At 35.4% G+C, this 18,653-nt stretch overlaps 1 protein-coding gene across 2 annotated transcripts in view; it reads left to right on the forward strand.

The window, feature by feature from the left end:
• Positions 1-18,653, forward strand: part of LOC124357062 (hemicentin-2) — a 222,563-nt gene that overhangs the window by 180,285 nt on the left and 23,625 nt on the right. For both annotated transcript variants that reach the window (XM_046808466.1, XM_046808467.1), the window contains exons 2-8: positions 7,243-7,408; positions 9,205-9,465; positions 9,697-9,884; positions 13,263-13,438; positions 14,105-14,375; positions 15,385-15,534; positions 16,327-16,594. In XM_046808466.1, the coding sequence (XP_046664422.1) occupies positions 7,243-7,408; positions 9,205-9,465; positions 9,697-9,884; positions 13,263-13,438; positions 14,105-14,375; positions 15,385-15,534; positions 16,327-16,594 (1,480 nt within the window). The remainder of the gene's footprint in view (positions 1-7,242; positions 7,409-9,204; positions 9,466-9,696; positions 9,885-13,262; positions 13,439-14,104; positions 14,376-15,384; positions 15,535-16,326; positions 16,595-18,653) is intronic.

Consider the following 18,653-nt stretch of genomic DNA (forward strand, 5'->3'; position numbering starts at 1 on the left):
CCCAAAATTGTAACAGTTGATTTAAACGTTAATAATTGGCAGGAAACTTTAAACATAAATTAAATCACATTTTCATTGTAATTGTGATTACACTGATTAGCACTTTTACATCTATTACAGCCAAACCATTTTAGCCAACAGTATTATAGAGGCGAAAGTTAACTCAACATTAATGAAACAAAACACGCAATATTTAACCATATCGTCGATGGAGATGCGGTGAGATTCAAACTGATGCGAAGAAGGGTTTTAATAATATGAATACGCCGAGCAATATATAGCTTCCATGATGTCCTTTCCCAAATAAATATGCACAACCCGCATGCATAATGTAGAGAATCCGGGAACAATGTTTCCGAGGTACAATACAAGAGATGTAACTCTCGTACGTCATTTAAGGCCGGTGTCCAGATAAGCTGCGCTGTTCTTAGTGACTACTATTTATTTGTCCGCCAGATGGACAGGCAGACGTCGTTTGTAGGCGCACGAGTGCCGCCATCTTGGAACCGGTTTACAGCAGCGAGTCGGCTCGGCAGTTGTCGACCTGGCTCGGGGCTTAGCACCACGCATGCGCACTGCCAGTAACACTCATCCAACTCCTTATCGTCGGCCATCAAAACGGTCATTATTGCCCATAATAAGGCCCAACAGATTGCATACAAATATCTCCCCCTATTACGTGGGAGGCTGAGGCAGCCTCTTCTATGAATTTCACAAAGGAATGTTGACAGCAGCATTTTTCGGAACTGGTTGCCCGAGCGGCGATTACAAATTAATCGGACGCTAACAACAATCTGCAATTACCTCTCGGAAAATGGCGGAGTGATTTGAATATTACAAGACCATGTGGAACGGCTAAGAGCTTTTAGTGGGCCATTGTGTTTTTTCTAAATATAGTTTTCACCAGTTTACTACTAGCCATTTATTTGTTACGTCCGAAATGGTAACTTTGATATGTATTCATTGCCAAGCAAGTCTGTGCCATGTGGTATTTTAATTTTAGCTTGTTTTCTGTCTCAATGTCAATATCTTGTAATTGAGCCGAAAATAATAAAATTGATCGCATAGCTTATATTTTGTATTTTTTACGGCATTGAATCCTTTTAATAACTTTTATAAGAGCATTTTGCCAGGTCTCCTGAACAATTTTGGGTATTAAGTTTAGTGCTTTTATTAGAAAATGACTTTTAATTTTATTTAGAAAAATATTTCTTATACTGAGTCGTTTAGTTCTTAATACGAACTGAACATTAGTGCCAAGTATTACTAATATCTCTATTACACGTTTATTTTGTAACATCTAATGTATTTTTGCTAAAAAAAAGGAAAAATCTGTATCCATTGTTTAATGAAAATATCCAAAGGTTTTAAACAATAAGCTTAAAAGAAAAGAAATATGAGGAATGATTAAAGTGTTTCTCGAAAATAAAAGATGTAAAGTTCGACAGTTATCTAAATATAAAGTTGATCACCCGTAGACAAAAGACACCCTCAGCTAATACTGTCACCTTTTTTACCATAACAGACACAATAATATTCAGAAATCTATTAGAACTAAGTACACTATAAGGAATTATTATACACAGCATAATATCAGTGGTTAAAAGCTTAGTTATGTACAGAATATTGAATACTGTGGAAATATATGTATTTGCGTACAATGTTTAGTACACAGAGCGCTGATGTAATGTTACTTTACGTGAAATACCAACACCGAACATGTAAAGCAACTAGATGTACGGCTTGTGTACTTCAACATTCTATTTGCATCGAAGTTCATCATTAATTCACTAAGCGTGTCTTTAGCAGCTATAGCTCGTTTGTGTGTCGACAGCTCGGGGTAAAACATGATGTGTTCGCTCGCAGTGGAGTATTAATTTTAGCATTTTTATATTAACAATAAACATTAATTCTTTTTATTCATTAGATTGGTAGAATTGTTAGAGATGTCAAACTTTTAATACGACCTTGAGTTATTAAACTGAGCAATAATTACAATAGGCATTGCGTTCTATCTTTCTTTGATCAAAGAAATGTTTCTATTCTTGTGCTTTGTAGTTACAAATGTATTTAATTGCGCTTAAGGAGGTCGGTCGATTTATTTTGTAGTGATTCCATGATCAATTAAGTATATACCTTGATTATACAAAATTATTCCTTGCTGAAATGTTTCTTGAGTATTTTAGAGGAACTGTAGTTGTTTATTATAGGTAGCATTTTTTGGCAGGCTTGTAACATGATAATGAAAATGTTTACAGTGTATACGACCTAAGAGAATTGCATTGATTCAATTCATTATTAGAAAATTCCATTTTTAAATTACGTAATATAAGAATGTTATTACGTTAATTAAATATTATTCAAGGAGTTGATATTTAATATATGATACGTTAATCTATTACGGAGTTATAATATGGAGTTAATATATACTCCATGTCAGTCATATTTCATATACTCACTAAGAAATTGCGCATCCTAAACTTCCCGGTTCACAGAAAAACTGAAGTTGAGGATCTTCATCTCTTAATGGTTCAAACTACTAATTATAATGCATTTAAATTTTCATTGTCTTTGATAATTTACATATGTTAAATATTTTAAGCAGTAAACAATATTTAATTTTGAGTTTTATTTCGATGTTCATTTACATGTCCGATTTTAAACTTCTGCCATTTTTCAACAATTGAAAATGGGGTATAATGTCATAGTGAAACATCGTTACTTCAATATAGCTCTGTTTTATGTTTTTATAATATACATTTTAGCTACGTAATAAACGGTAAACGAAAGTTATTTCATGTCTCGTAATATCGCTTAAACTTGGGGACCCAAAGTAATCCACTAATGAATCCAAAGTATATATTTCAATTATTTGTTCACTAAATAAAATTGACTTTAGAATGTTACATGACTATTATTGTTTATAGAATCAACCCTAAAACATTGTAACGTGTTTATTTGCTGATAGTATTATAAACGACGAGATTGCGGGTTTGAAATAATGTTTATTAAAGGTACACTGGTCTGCAATGAAAAAACAAATAAACAATGAATAAAACCACAAATCTTTAAAACAACGTTATTACGTAAAATTATCGGATGTAAGTCTCATTATAAGTTGTGGAACGAACGGTGCATTCGATCGTAAGCGAATTTTGTATAACTGGTCCGGCAAAACTAAGAACCTGGTAGAAAAGCGGTGTTTTGTTTTAAAACATTTTAATGCATTTACCGAAGCGTTGACAATCTGCTTTTATGAAGTTTTCTTGGCATCGTGCCTTTTAACGAGAACCCGTACAATGTTTACCTTAGCTAGACGTGTTCCATCATAAATCTAAACCGTAAATGCTTCATCTAAAGCAATAACTGCCATTATGCTTCTGTGCGGGCTGAAATTTACGAGCTCGGGAACAATTTTCGCTCCCAATTATCCCCCCTCCCCCGGAGACGCCGCTCCCGAGCTCCAATATACGTCTAAAGGACTAACACAAAGGTTACCCCGCGGCAGATTACGATGTCGACGCGGCGCCACTTTAAGGCTTCTGCTGCTAAAGGGATTGGGATGCGTGGCTGTACATATATTTGACTGTTACCTCCTGCCAGCATTACTGTTTACACGGAGAACGTTACATACTTTGTATTCATCCCAGGATTCTAACAGCGCCCGCCATTAAATGATAAGCTTCGGGTTTCAAAAGGCGGTGTCTCATTCATATTGCCTGGCTCCCGTCCACCTATACTTGTTTTTTATAATCAGTTTGAAAAGTAGATGTAGTGTCAATATGGCCTTTGTATGTAATGTTTCCTATCTCTCATCCAGTCATGTTATAACTCTTACTCTTCCCTACCTAGGCTGAGCGTTATTTATTTGTGGCCTAGACTTCGTAAGGAAATTGAAGCTCCATAACCGGGTGTTACATTCGTGATGAAGATTCCCTGCAATTTTCGTTTGATAAATCAAGGTGTACATAGCTGTCAGATTCCTACTTTTTAATTGAACCGAACTGAGTGGGGTCTGCATTCACTAAAAACTTGAACTGGGTTAGTATAATAATACAGCATTATTATATATTTTTAATGATTTATTTTTCTAACAGCCTATTCTTATATTTGTCTCACCAACATCGTTGTAATTGTGTAAAACACAATCTAATGCTTATAATCCGGATTTTAATCTGGCTTCTTAGATACAACAATTCACAAACTGTAATGGTTGTTATTGCGTTGGCGTCGTTGTCTTTACAATAATTTTAGTTTCGAATACATGTAATTTATAAGGACTCCGCGTGACCTTCTTAAAGAAGCAAAAACGTTAAAAAAATTCCGAGCTATAAAATTAATAATCATTTTAAATACAAATACACTAGTTCAGACGGATTTCAAAATATATCTTGACATAAATCGACGTATTTAATAAAACAATTTCAACCGCTTGAGTTACTAACTTGGCAACTCTCAGCTAATACCATTGAAGGTACATATCACAGCGAAATTTAATTCTAACAAAGTTTCACAGGTGATTTTATAAAGCAGCTGCTAAAAGCATTTCGTGGCGAAAATAAACTGCACGAGATCCAGAGGTAGAGTTGAATACGTCTCTGTTTCATTAGAAAGCGACGGCCCGTGGACAACATGGTTTAATCCAAATTTAATTGTCTGAATAATTTAAAACAATACCCACTCTGTTGAAAGCTTGACGTAATTTTAATTATCCCTCTCGAATGTTCTCATTAAAATGCTGGTGCCTCAGGAAGAGAGAATTGTTAAAGGCCACTTCAAGGGACAATGTTGTAATCAACGAACCAGTGACAAGGAGTTAAATTAACAAACAATTACTTTAGACCTATCGAACTTATAACACGTTTACAGTACTTTTATAAATCCATTCATAAACTGAACATTAATTAAGTAACAGCATTTTTTCTGATGTAAGCTTGAAAGATTCTATTGATATAATTCATTCTTATAATGACCAGTAAAGAGTAACAGATTTAAAATTAAATGACAACTGTTCTGAGTTAAAAGATAATTTCCAAATATGCTTAATACTTCCTTCCACCTTTTTGAATCGAAGCAATGAATATTGTATTCCTTAGCTGCTGAATCATGTTAAGTTATATCAAGTATATATTTATATAAATAGGACTCTGAATTACGCAGAGATGTTTTGAATAATACTTTACCTAACGTAACATAAAATATTAAATCGCTTTACGTACTAAATATTGTTCTTATATCATCAGTCACATAACGCACGTCATTACTACACTAACTAGCTCATGCGTTAAGATTACTTTTGACTCTTGGATTAGGTGAAGTATGATTAGTGAGGAATCTCTTACAAGGTAAGATTATATATAGTATGAGTAATCTAACATCTGATGATTTCAATATAGGACAACAATTTTATTGTACTAGGAACTCATTAAGACGTGAGCTGACTATGGGTCTTTAACATTTACTCAACTGTTGTTTAATTGGGAGACAGAGAGTTGTACTTTAAATTTTTGAAAATTCTGGAAATGCAGATTGATTTAACACGTGCAAAACCTCTATGCAGCATTCAGGTGATTGATTACTGCTCAGAATGTACGATTATCGTGCCGTAATGATCGATTGCATATCTCCTTAGGATAATATTCATTATTAAAATTAATCAGTTTTCCGTTGATAGAATACTGTATATTAGACCATAAAGAATGTACACTGCTTAAAGTATATTTTTTGTATAAATTAGTAGTAACATTCAATATATAGCATCCAGTGCAGGAAACAAGTTAGGTGGACAGAAACGGAGACACAGGTGTGGCAAAAGGCAATTGATATTTAGCGGACAAGACAGCTAGGTAGTGTCATACCTGCTTCCCTAATGTAGACCATCATACATCATCCCCAGCTGCAAGACAATATCACAGGGCGAAATCTTCTCACAGGACGAGTGAATATCATTTCTCACTCGCACCCTGTACATTAGTCAACGGAGTGCGACTTTTCACCCTCAGCTGCTTCCCCGACCCCGAGCTTGCCCCGTCTTAATGCACCGCATTTGTTTGCAGTCCGTTTAAACTACTTTGCCACGTTAATGGAGTCCCGACTGTAAAAACCGTAAATACTAACACGCTTTGTAACTAAAATACTCATATATGCAGGGTATTTACGAAATTTCCGGCGATCAATTATGGATTTGTTCTTGTCGTCTCGGATCAGTAGAAAAATAAGCATTAGATTGTTGTATCGCTTTTCGAGATACCGAATGGTTGAAATGTTTAAAGCTTAATAAGACAAAAACTAACAAGTTATGATAGTTTTCAAAGAATAGTAAAAGTATCTAAATTTAATTCTGCTTATGTGTACACCTAAACCTACACTTGGTCTCGAAATAGTGTAGATGTAAGCTTTTAACAGTTGTAATGCACGCAAACAATTCCCTTTTTTAAACGTTTGCACCAGTAACCGTGCTGCACTACAAAAGTTAGAATTTCAAAAGTGCCTTTACCTATATATACGGACTCACCGGTGATACTTTGCGGATATATTCTTTGAGTCGAGGCACTTTTTAACTTTTGTAATATATAAAAATATATATTATTTACTTCTAAGGATTATAATTTTCCAAGTATTTTCCACTTCAGGGGAATAGCTAAGTATGGTTTCCAAAGCAAGGAGCTAAGTAAGAACCGCTCCAGGCGCTCCTTGTTCATCTCTATTTCATACATCGGTGCGCTACATTTCATGTCCTGAACATGTGTAGTATTTCGCCTTTGTAATAAACTATTAATATTTATCAAGGCCCGTCATATATCTTTCCACACCACTGGCATTTTGTAACGTCGGTTTCTTGAGATAGAATTTTTATACTGTAAAATATACGTTTGGCCATCTTATAAACTATACATTAAATGTCTTCTGTTTTGAAAACATGTTATTTATACTTTCTATCGGCGGGTGATACTATCTCACAATTATCAACTCTATTTATGGAATGTAACTATCATAATTCGTATAACTTCTAGGATTAACCTTTCGGACCCATTTTAAAGTCCGAAAAGACCATTTATAAGTCCAAGAGAAGTCATGTTACAGTGACATGCCGGAGCCACGACACGAGGGAGGGTGAAGACGTGAACCCAGAGTGCAGGTTTCCTCCGCATCTAGACACGCAGCAGGCGACATTCTACTGGCTGCGTACCAACAAGAGAGGCCAGATACGTAACAACCCTAATATCTGTTGTCATGTTACAGTGACATGCCGGAGCCACGACACGAGGGAGGGTGAGGACGTGAACCTAGAGTGCAGGTTCCCTCCACATCTAGCCACGCAGCAGGCGACATTCTACTGGCTGCGGACCAACAAGAGAGGTCACGACAACGTAGCCATTTCCACCGCTGCCCTAGACCCCAACTACAGGTAAGCATGTTTGGCCTTTGAATCTACTACCTTGTCTTTATCTATACCTTTGCAGTCCTCAACAAAGTGTATTTCTGTGAATAATGAATAATAAGTTGAATTGTTCATGAAACAAAATATAAGCCTAAGTTGTGCAGGAAGAGTTCATTACATTTATTGATGGTTTTTAAAAAATATTTCTATATTTAAAAATTGATTAAACTTGTCAGTTTATTAGTCAAATATATATCTTTACTACTTCGATTTATTAACCTGTCAGATATAGTAAATATCTGTGACCAGATCACAGTCAAATATCATTGAGTAGACCAAACAAACGCCCTTGACGAGGTCAGCTTATCTGTACCTACTACAAAACCACTTAAATGCCAAATGATAAACTGTGTGACAGTCCACAAGACTAAACACAATCTGGAGGGCGAGGGTGCGTGCGTGTTTAGGAAACTGAGGACCAATAAGACAGCGGAAGACGCTATTAGAGCTGACTCTACAACACACAAGCACGACACGGCACGCTTATCTTGGTTCTTTCTGTTTGGTTGTAAATAGGGACAAACACGGGCAAACCGAACGGAACAAATATAATTTTGAGAGAGCATAGCGTTTTCTCACGTGTCGTCGATTGACAAATAACAAACACGTTGTTGCGTTATCATCCGAAGGACCAAGGTTCCAATTCCAGTTTGTACATGATGTTTTCGAGCACTAACAAATACACGAGCCTACCTTAAAGTAATGTAAGATAACGGTTCCGAGCTTGAGCTTGAGCTTCCATTAAAAATTGTCATCTGTGTGCAGGAGTACCGCTAGGGACCGAGGTACGGAAACACAAGACGACGCTTTTATTTTAGAATCAGTTTGAATAATAAGCGAGGGGGAGTGGTGCCGAACATCCAGGCGGAAAGTTATCGATAGCCTACATTTGAATTTCATTACCGACTTCGATGTATTTATTCTCGTCTTTTAAAGCATTTTTACAGCAGTTTTACCTTTGCGATGTGATATTTATTCGAAAGTGGGTGGTTCATAGTCGAGGGGTTTTTCCTTAGTTCCTGTATAACAACCTGGTTACCAGAGGTTGTAAAGCGATTTAATAGCGAATTCAATTGATATTGCTCCTCACAGAACGCAACCAAAGGAGTTCCAATTCCAATTATATTCCTTTACCGTTTACAAAGAAGTCATTTATTTTATTTTTTTATCCAAATATAAAAGGCAAATCCCTCACTCATCCATTCATCACAAATTTTCCAAATTCCATATATTCCAGAAGTTTACATTCGGCACACGTATGCCTCATTACTGAAATAGAAAAACTAAAGCATTTGCATAAAGATCAAATACCCATAGGGGTATAAATGGGATTGCAACTCTTAGACAAACTACATTTTCGTTTTCCAGCTTCCCAATATTGTGGAGAAACTTGTGTATTTCATTGTTCATTGTATTATCAGTGACCCTCACTTATGTTCAGTGGTATTTTATTAAGCCACTTAAAAAATGCATGCATGTGACGTACCTTTTATTCAGTAGGAATTTGTGTGCAAAACTATGGGCAACTGCTTGTATATTATAAAACACATTTTTATCAGCAGCCTAGTGGGGTGTTATTGAAAATTCTTCTGGCATAATGTTACGTTCATATTTCATCCTTGATTTTTTTTCTTGATCTTAATTCTGCTCTGCTTTCAGTCCTTCATCATCGAGTATATCCACAGGATGTAAAACCTTATACATCATTCAATAAAGGATTTGGTAAGAATCATTATTAACAAAACTCTTTTCGATGGACTCAGGGTGGACCTGCGACCCGACCAAGGACGCTACGACCTTCTCATCTCCAACGCCTCCTTCGACCGCGACAACGGCCAGTTTGAGTGTCGCCTGAAGGTGGTTGGCAGTGGTAAGGACCTGCACTCGCAATCGTTCACGGTGACCGTCCTCACCGCTCCTTCGGCTCCTTCGGTCAGCCCTGGACTCAATCCCACAGCCACCGAAGATAAGCCTTTCCAGCTATCCTGCAGCAGTTCTGGAGGCAGCCCCGACCCTACTGTCAGGTAATTGTAATGAAGAATCATGATAGATACATTCATGATATCCTTCGTTTTACCCCTAACTCAATAATGCGATTTCTTTCAAACAATTACTGCCCCTTTTAAAATGGTTGTATTTCTTTATGTTTTATTTTACTTTTATGATCTCGCCGTAGTTTAATTTCACAACACATTTGTTAAACTTGTTAAACTTTACCTATCTGAACATACAACTAACTAATCCTTGGGTATCAGATGGTATCGGGAGGGTGTTCATGAGCCTCTGGAGTCCGTACGGACTCTGACTGACCAAGGAGTTACTTCCATTCTCACACTCTCGCCCACAAAGGAAGACGATGGAGCTGTTTTCCGCTGCACTGTCTGGAACCGTGCGATGTCCGCCAACACCAAGCTGGAGGCTATGGTCCATCTTAATGTCAACTGTAAGTCACTAACTCTTTCCCAGTTGTATTTGTATTGAATCTACTTATATAAGTGATTTTGGATATTGAATTTAATCAAGGGTAATTAAAGTGGAACACTGAAGATGGCCGATAAATATTATGTATTTGAGAAAAACCGAAATAATTAACTCACTTTATGCAACTTTCAAAATACAGATTGCAAGAAGTGCTGTTTTTACCTTCGACTCGGTTTGAAAGCAATTTTAAAACGATATTTTCCAAGAGCGCAAGGGATAAGCATAAACGAAAATAGCTACTTTGGTTTATATGAGAATTCTCTACAAGCAACGTAAAAAGAGATATCTCAAGCAAGATCTAAAGTATTGGCAATCCTTTGACAGCTTGTTTAGTAAAGCACGCAAACTATGCACAAGTATGGGCTCATCCCACCCACAGCAAGTTCGCGGAGCTCCCTCTTGCTTTATGGTTTATCAGAATAATGCTCATACATTATTTTCAAGAATCATAAATTTACTTTCAGTCATGCTCTGTTAATCATATCTATCTCATTTATTACTTACTTTAAAACGCTATTTAAATATAAATTTTTTTTAGCTGTTAGTTTAACTTGAATTTTTATACATTTTAACACTGAATTAACTAACGTAACATGGTATATATGCATATAAATGCACAAATTTGGTCAGGGACATGTGGAAATATTTTTCTTATTTGGGATAAAGTAAAAATATAGTATGGAAAAATGAAATATAAATAATTCCTAATAATAATAAGCTTAATATAAATTAAATATTTTTTCAATCTTAATTTGAGTTGTGTCATTTATGTTATTCGCACCATATAAATAACTATCATAATGCGCTAGTTATCACAATAACTTTTACTCTTGGTAGAGATATTAAAACAATAATTATTGTATTGTATTGCATTTAAATATGAAGTATCGGGTTTCACAACTTTTTAAATTATGCAGTATTAAAAACTAATTTTGTTTCGTGTATTGATTTTACTACTGTCTAATTGTTACACATTTCAATCCTTGTAATAATTTTGAAGAGCGTAGCGGTCATTCTACCATCACAAACACCAGCACAAAAAGCAAGCAATGATAGCCATCAAAGTGAAAGAACCACTTAGTCCTACAGCTGTTACACTAACAGTGGTCGTGTAAGGTCAAGCAACGGTTTGGAAGACAAAGATTAAATTAGTTTCTTTGTCTTAACATCGCTGAAAACAACTTGGTTTCCACTTTCATTATATTTGTGTGTTTGTTTTCCCTCCACCCGCCACGGAAACTGCCTCTCCACTGTGGAAAAAGGTGGGTTTATGTAGGAATTCCGTTAATTTCTTTAAACCAGATATTTTCGTTGACTGTTCATTTAAGAGTCGTTCCATATTTTCTAGTGGATAAATTTATACACGAAAAGAAAACTACGTTTTGTAATTAACTCACGGTAGTTCAGCAATTACTGCGACTAAGTCGGAAAGCCACATTTAATTACAGCAGTCGTGGTCCTGTGTGGCTGATGTGCCATCAGAGCGACGGGTTTAAACACATTATATATTCTCTTGGACGTTTCTGGACAGTTTCGTTTTAGAGACTTGATCACTTTTGTGCTCACTGTAAGCGGTATCGGCTGCTCTGAGCGTACGCGGCAAGTGGGCGACTCTGTAGCCAGAACTCGCCACGAGCACGAATTGCCAGACGCAGTCGAGACCGAGACGGTTTGAAATATTCAGTGCCGAATGCACCGGAACGTCCGGTCAAAGTAATATCTCCTTGATATCGTAACTCAGCTATTTTAGCCCGGCCTGGCTGAGCTTTGATAGTTTATTTATCGGCGTTGCGACCGAAGTAAATATCCTGCCCCGGTTTACAGAGAGGGCCATGTGCGACCCGAACTCCGGCATGGGCCATATGGTCTGCTGGTCTGCGGCCGTCCAACCGGCTTTTATTGGAACATAAACCAGCAGCGAGGCTGCCACTTCACGGAAATACCCGCTCAGCGCTTGCAGGCTGCAGTTGTGCAATGGTGCGCCGCTTGTTGAACACATTCTTGTTAACTGTATTGCACCGCATTGCGTTTTAATACTGCAATATCCCCGCCCCTCCCTCCACACCATCTGACGGAATTGGTTTCTGTTCCATGACCGAGTAGGGATTGGATCGTTGACATAGTTTCTTTTCAAGCGCTGCCGTTTCTTTGTTACACATTGCTGCGTTGTAAAGCCGTGAAATACGATGTTTGGAACTTCTCACCCAGTACAACGATACATATGAATGACTTTCATTATACACAAAACATAAATTTATTTTAAAGGTACAAAGTTTTAAAACTGAGGTCTCAATACTTATTACTTATTTCTTAATGTTTCTTATTTTTATGGTCAATTCTAAACGGTAACGTTTTTGCTTTAGCAAAATAATCGGTTACATTTTTTACTACGATTTTCATTCTTATTCTCTTACAAATGAAATGTTACAATTATTTAAAACCCGATAAATGGTTACATCATGGTTTATTTACTCATTTAAAAAGTTTACATTGACATTTATTTTACTGTAGGGCAATTGGTTGTTTAATCATTATTTTTACTAAGTGAAAGCTCATGTAAGATCACTTCTCTGAAGACAGAAAACAAATAAATAATTCTTTAATGATTTAAAAAGATTTTACAAAAGTTTAAAATAGGAAATTTATGCAATTTTGTTACCATACCCTAATAACAAGGGCTGAAGATAAGAGCATTAATATTTTACAGTGTGTGCATGATTTATACCTTTAAGGAGTGGCATGCTTAGGAGTGTTTTTTGACTCAAATAAATTATATACTTCTTAAATGAGATGTTGAAAACAAATGCATTTTAGTGAAATTGAGATTTTGTGAATGAAAACAATTTCATACCCTCTAGTCGTCTTACACATACATAATATAAAAGATATTTTATCCTTTCTTAGACCATTTTATTTGGGTCTAATTATGGGGTGCTCCTAAATTCTGCTTCAAATGTCTAACAATCCTCAGAAATGATAATTCTTTTTTAAATTCTTATCTTCAAGAGGTTACTTAAAGGCTGTGACCGAACAAATTTAAAAAAATCCTCACCAAAAACTGGTTGCACTATCTTAAAATACACAATTGAAATAAATCGAGATTATATATAATGAATGGTAAAAATTGAGATTATATATAATGAATGGTAACTCAAATAATATGTAGTGCAACGATAGTATCAGATTCACTTCAGGCATTATTCACTTCAACAAATATTTTCTCATTATTAGATTTTTTTATTGATTTAATGCCTAAATTTAAGTAATTTGGGATCTAATACATATAAAGATCAAGGTCATATGAAAGTACATTTTGTTTGAACTGTGTCACTTGTCGTAGATATCCCCAGGGTTCAAATTGGACCCGAAAACCCACTGAGGGTGGAGCGTGATGGTACAGCCGTTCTACAGTGCAATGTTGATGCTAAACCTCAAGTTAGTAACGTCAGGTGGACCAGGAACAACCGGTTCATAGCCATTGCCTTCTCACACACGCTGCACCGTGTTGCTCTCCAGGTACGTACACATCAGTATATAAACTAACCTCAGTACTTCCTAGGGATAATTTGTAAATTTGTTCCCTCCCTCCCCCTTTGATTTGAATTTACATTTTAAGAGTCTACATTTTGTAGTGAAACTAAACACATTTCCACATCAAGTTTCAACATTTAATTTAAAATATCAGGTGAAACTGTTGGTAAATTATACTTTTACCTTTCACTAATCCCATTCCTAGTTATATTGGCTTTTTTGAATTATTATTGTATAATAGCTTATTGTTTTTTCAGCATATATCATGATTCTAGCACGTTTTAATTAAAACAGTATTATAACCATCTGATCGCATTCAATCCTTAATAATAAATTTTTGGAGGAGTATAATTAAATTTTAGAAAAAAATCTATATTAAAAAGCTTCATCAAGGTGATTGTATGTGTACGTATTCACCCAACATTTTTGTAATTGAAATCCTGTATTATGCTCTGCTTTAACAATATGGCTTTACAATATTTAATTAAATTAGTCTTTATTATTATTGTCTTTTTCTAAAGAAACATTTTTGTATTAAAACACTCAGGAACAAACAGGTGGAAATTTAAATGAATTAATACTTTTAGGTACCTACATTGAAAATTTATGAGGTTCGGCTAGATATTGCTAACTCTAGCATATCTTTTGCAGGATGCTGGCAAATATACGTGTACGGCAGACAACGGGCTGGGTAAGACAGGAGAAGCAGACATCCTGTTGGACGTGCAGTACGGACCTCAGGTGACCATAGACAGCGGACCAGGGCAGCGGGAGGCGGAGGAGGGTGAGACGGTTACCATCAAGTGTAATGTGAGCGCTAACCCCCCGCCGCTGACAGTGGAGTGGACCAGGGAGGGCCGCCCCGACTTCAGGCAGACTGGGCAGACTCTAAAGTTACATAGAGTGGCCGCCGATTCTGCAGGTAACTTTTACTGCTATTATGTATATATTTTTTGTGTTCTGTTTATGTTTCATATTGCATGTATTTGATTTGCCTCAGTCCAAAGAAATAGTACTAAGTACTTACTGGTATTAGTATTTAAAAAATAAAACCTAAAAGTCATCTGGCCGTTTTAAAGACCATCTTTAATTTTTTTTAAAGAATAAAAGCTATAATAATAATAAAGCTAAAATTATTTCATCCCCTTTGTTTTGATTATCTGGAGTATTTTTGGATGTCTAACGTTAAGGGTGTAACCTTTGAATAGACAATTAATCTCTGTAAATTTTTTGATTTCTTTTCTTTAAAAATCAGATAATTTATTTTCTTAATTGGTTATAATGACAGAATCTCTAATATGTTATAGAAATAAATGGAACTTGTGAAGACGAGGAAGTTTATCAGTGCTGTGCAAAGACGTTACTGTATTTAATGAAACAATTTATTGGTGTATAACAGTTAATCATTTACTGTCTATCAAACACTAACTACAACTTTATGTCTTATATTTGTAGTTAGTTGTACCCAATTAAAAGTTCGCTTGAGCTACAAACATTCTAACAAGTGTAAAACAACCGTTACTAATTTACATACAAGTTTATTTGCTCAGAGAGAGAGCAGCTGAAGCTGTTTAAATATTTCATTAGCGACAAATACTCATTTGTTTTTTACCTCTTGCCTGAATAAACTCTCAAGTAATAAGCTCTCCCAATAATAGTTTGAACAATAATCTAGTATGTATAACACAGGTTTTAATTGGATTTTACCAATTTTGTTTGTTTAACCAATGGGCTAATATATTGCATTGTGTTCTTAGAATACCTTTAATTAAAATTTTGAAATGTTTAATATCTACACTACAGTGAAATATTTGCTACCTTTTTTCTATAACGATGGAAAACAATCAGGTATTTCCCTGATGTATTAGGGAAGAGTAAATTAAGTATGGAATAGACATTTATAACTTCAGCTGTAATATTCCTCACAACAGGCACGTATACCTGCCGAGCTCTCAACATACTGACGGTGGGAGGGAAGACCGCCAACAAGATTGGAAATGCTTCAGTCACTCTGCTCGTAAGACACAAGCCAGGTCGAGCCCAGATCACCCCTGATCGTCCAGTGGCTACTGAGGGCTCAGGTTAGTCACTGCTTATCTAAGACAAGCTTGTACTTAGTAGAAACATTGTTACATTGTTGAAGTATCGGAGTACCAAAGAGTAGTTAAAACATTTATTTATTAGCATCTCTTAAAACACTTCCTTGACAGAGATGAAAATGTGGTAGAAAAGGAAATATTTATGTTTCACAAAAAGCCAATAGACTATCAAGGAATATTGATAGTATCACCCCAGCACATCACCTAGGCTCATAGAACTTTAGTTGAGGACAGTAGCAAACCTCTAACTTAAGAAGGCTCTGGCAGGACAGAATCAAATATCTATTTATCCAGTAGCAGATTCCCAATTAGGTCTGATGTACCTGGGTATAGCAGTCTCAGATCCAAGAGGGCCATAGCTAAAAGACTTGTTCATGGTACACATTCACAATTGATTAATAGATAGTAAAGACGCTAAGCAATCAGAAACCCCAAACTGCCCTGTAGAGGCATTAACTTAAGGTAACATATTTTATAGTATTTTACGTTTCCTTAATTCAACTATTATCATTAAAAATTGTAGTGCTCAACATTAAAAGAGTTTATGTGCGAGGGCACAGATTCATTCATAGTCGCCTGAGGGAATCTAATCCATCCATGAATTGAATAAAAAAAAAACACTCTCTGAACAGTCATGGGTTCCAAAAATCATCAGGAAATGAATTAAAAAGGAACAACAGATCAGATTTAGAAGCAATAAATTTAATGTGAGCTTTTTTTAAGGTATATGGGTTGGCAAATGTTTAATGAGTCTCCAAATTTGGTATGCCTCAGGAGTAACGCTGACATGTTCCTCTTCTCCTCCTGGCTGGCCTGTGCCTCAGTATCGCTGGTGGAGGGACCAGGACGACTCTGCTCAGACCACCACCGTCCTGGCCACTGGGCCCAAGTACAACATCCCCTCCGCCCACCTGGCCAGTGAGGGCAAGTATCACTGTCAGGCCACCAACGACATGGGCCATGGTGAGGAAGCCACTGTGGTCCTCACAGTGCACCAGCCCCCGAGGTTCTTGGCCAAGCTGCAACCCCATGTTACAAAGAGGTAGGAGGGCTAAGTTGTTTATGAAACAAACCATCAGTGGTTGTGGTTGTAAAGTAAATAAATAACAAAACACTTATGTACTTTTGCAACACTAATACTGGCTTCCAGGTTTCAGCATAATTTATAACAAGTTATGTTTTGAAAACCAATATGTAATAAAATAACAGATCAAATAAACTTTGAAGTTATTAAATTCATATTATGGTAACGGTAATTAAATATCCATAAGAGATCTCTAACAAAGTGACTCCAAATTCCTCTATGCTATAATATTTTGGGATACCAATAGTTTATCTTAAAATTTAGTATCTGAATTCAAAGGGCATAAAAATAAATCAAAATGACATGAATAATCTAAAAAGTAGTAGTCTTTCATTTAAGTATTTATGTAACACCAAAATGACACATGGTATTTCATGCAATCAACTTTTATTCGTCCCCTCCAAGAAAAAAAATTAATAAATATTTTACAAATGTATAATACAAATATACTAATTGTCTGTATATTTATGACTCTTTAGGTATTAAATTTTGAATTTAATATTAAAGTAAAGTTTCACAAGTAGAGTGAGATATTATGTAAATGGCCAGAAAATTAGTTAATGTTGACTCAAAACGGGTTTTTCTATAAAATGTTGAAATACATTTAACATGCTAAATATTACAATTCTTTGTAATTTGTAAATATTAAAATTCTTTGTTATATTACTTTCATTGGGAATTCAGAAACCAACAATTTTAAAAGTTGAAAAATGTGTATACAACTTGAAAAGTACAAAGTTTGATACAAACAGCAGTAGTTGAACAATTTATTTCCATTTAATGATAGCTATATTACTCTTTGCAACTTCTATTCAATATCTTGAAGAGGCTAGAGCAGCCTGGTAGTCTTGACTTGTTTTAATTAAGAAAGTACAACAGATATTTTGGGAAAGTTGCGATGAAATATGTTTCTTTGTACTTTGAATTCTTTGTGATAAAGTTTTGTTTCCCAACTTAGGATCTGAACATTCTCGTGAGAAACGGTTTTTAAAAAGTAGAAGAAACTTTGGCGTATTCCTCAACTACTCCTTGCATGAGTTACTTATTAAATTGATTTATTTTTATTACTCTTAAGTTTCTAACTGTCCAAAACTTTATTCTCACTATATTGGTAAGAGATGTTCTTTATTTTGTTTTAAGTTTCTTATAAACCACCTCACTTCAGGAAGTATTATTTATACCTAAGACAAGTTGATTAAGGGAATTTCCTATCCAAAATTAAAAGTTTCTTTCAAATATTTCAGTTTATTAATTTCACAAATGTTTCCAAAATCCATTCTAAAATTGGCCAATACAAGATTATTAAAAATTCTTAATTTGTATTCTAGTCTTAACTCTGGAGAGCATATATATTTTGCTGACAAATTAAAATTGATCTCTGAAACAAGAGCAAGAGAGACAAGAATGGCCTCATCAATTCTTCTTATTCCCCGCCATCGAACCTCAACTTACAACAAATAATTTGTTGTTACTGCTTGTCGAGCATGGAATTCCCTTCCTACCCATATTAAATCAGTAGGGAGTCGAAACCAGTTTGCAGCCTTACTGATATCTAAATTGCTAGAAACGATGTCAGCGATGGGTTAGTTGGGGTAGGTTTTGGTGGATGGATAGGGTGCTAGTGAATGTGTGTATGAATTTATTGTATGAATGTATGTATACTAAATTCTTAAAGAGACCTTTATTATATAATTTTGTTTTATTTTAAACGTAGTAGATTTATATGACTTAAGTACTATACTATTATATTCGGGTTAATTGTAAAACAGGGCCTTATGGCCCTAAATTCACCCTTTTGTATATATGATACAAATAAAGTCATTTGAATTTGAATTTGATGGTTCAAGAATATCCTATTCATACATATGTGTAATTTTTATCACAGTGAAACATGTAGTTAAATGTATACAGGGTGTAAACTGAAATACACCGACAAACTTCAGGAGGTTATTCCTGAGGTCAAAACGAACCAAAAAGTTCCTATAAATGTATGTCCTAAAATGCATCGTTTTCCGTC

Source organism: Homalodisca vitripennis, chromosome 3 (assembly GCF_021130785.1).
Source record: "Homalodisca vitripennis isolate AUS2020 chromosome 3, UT_GWSS_2.1, whole genome shotgun sequence".
Classification (NCBI taxonomy): Eukaryota; Metazoa; Arthropoda; class Insecta; order Hemiptera; family Cicadellidae; genus Homalodisca; species Homalodisca vitripennis.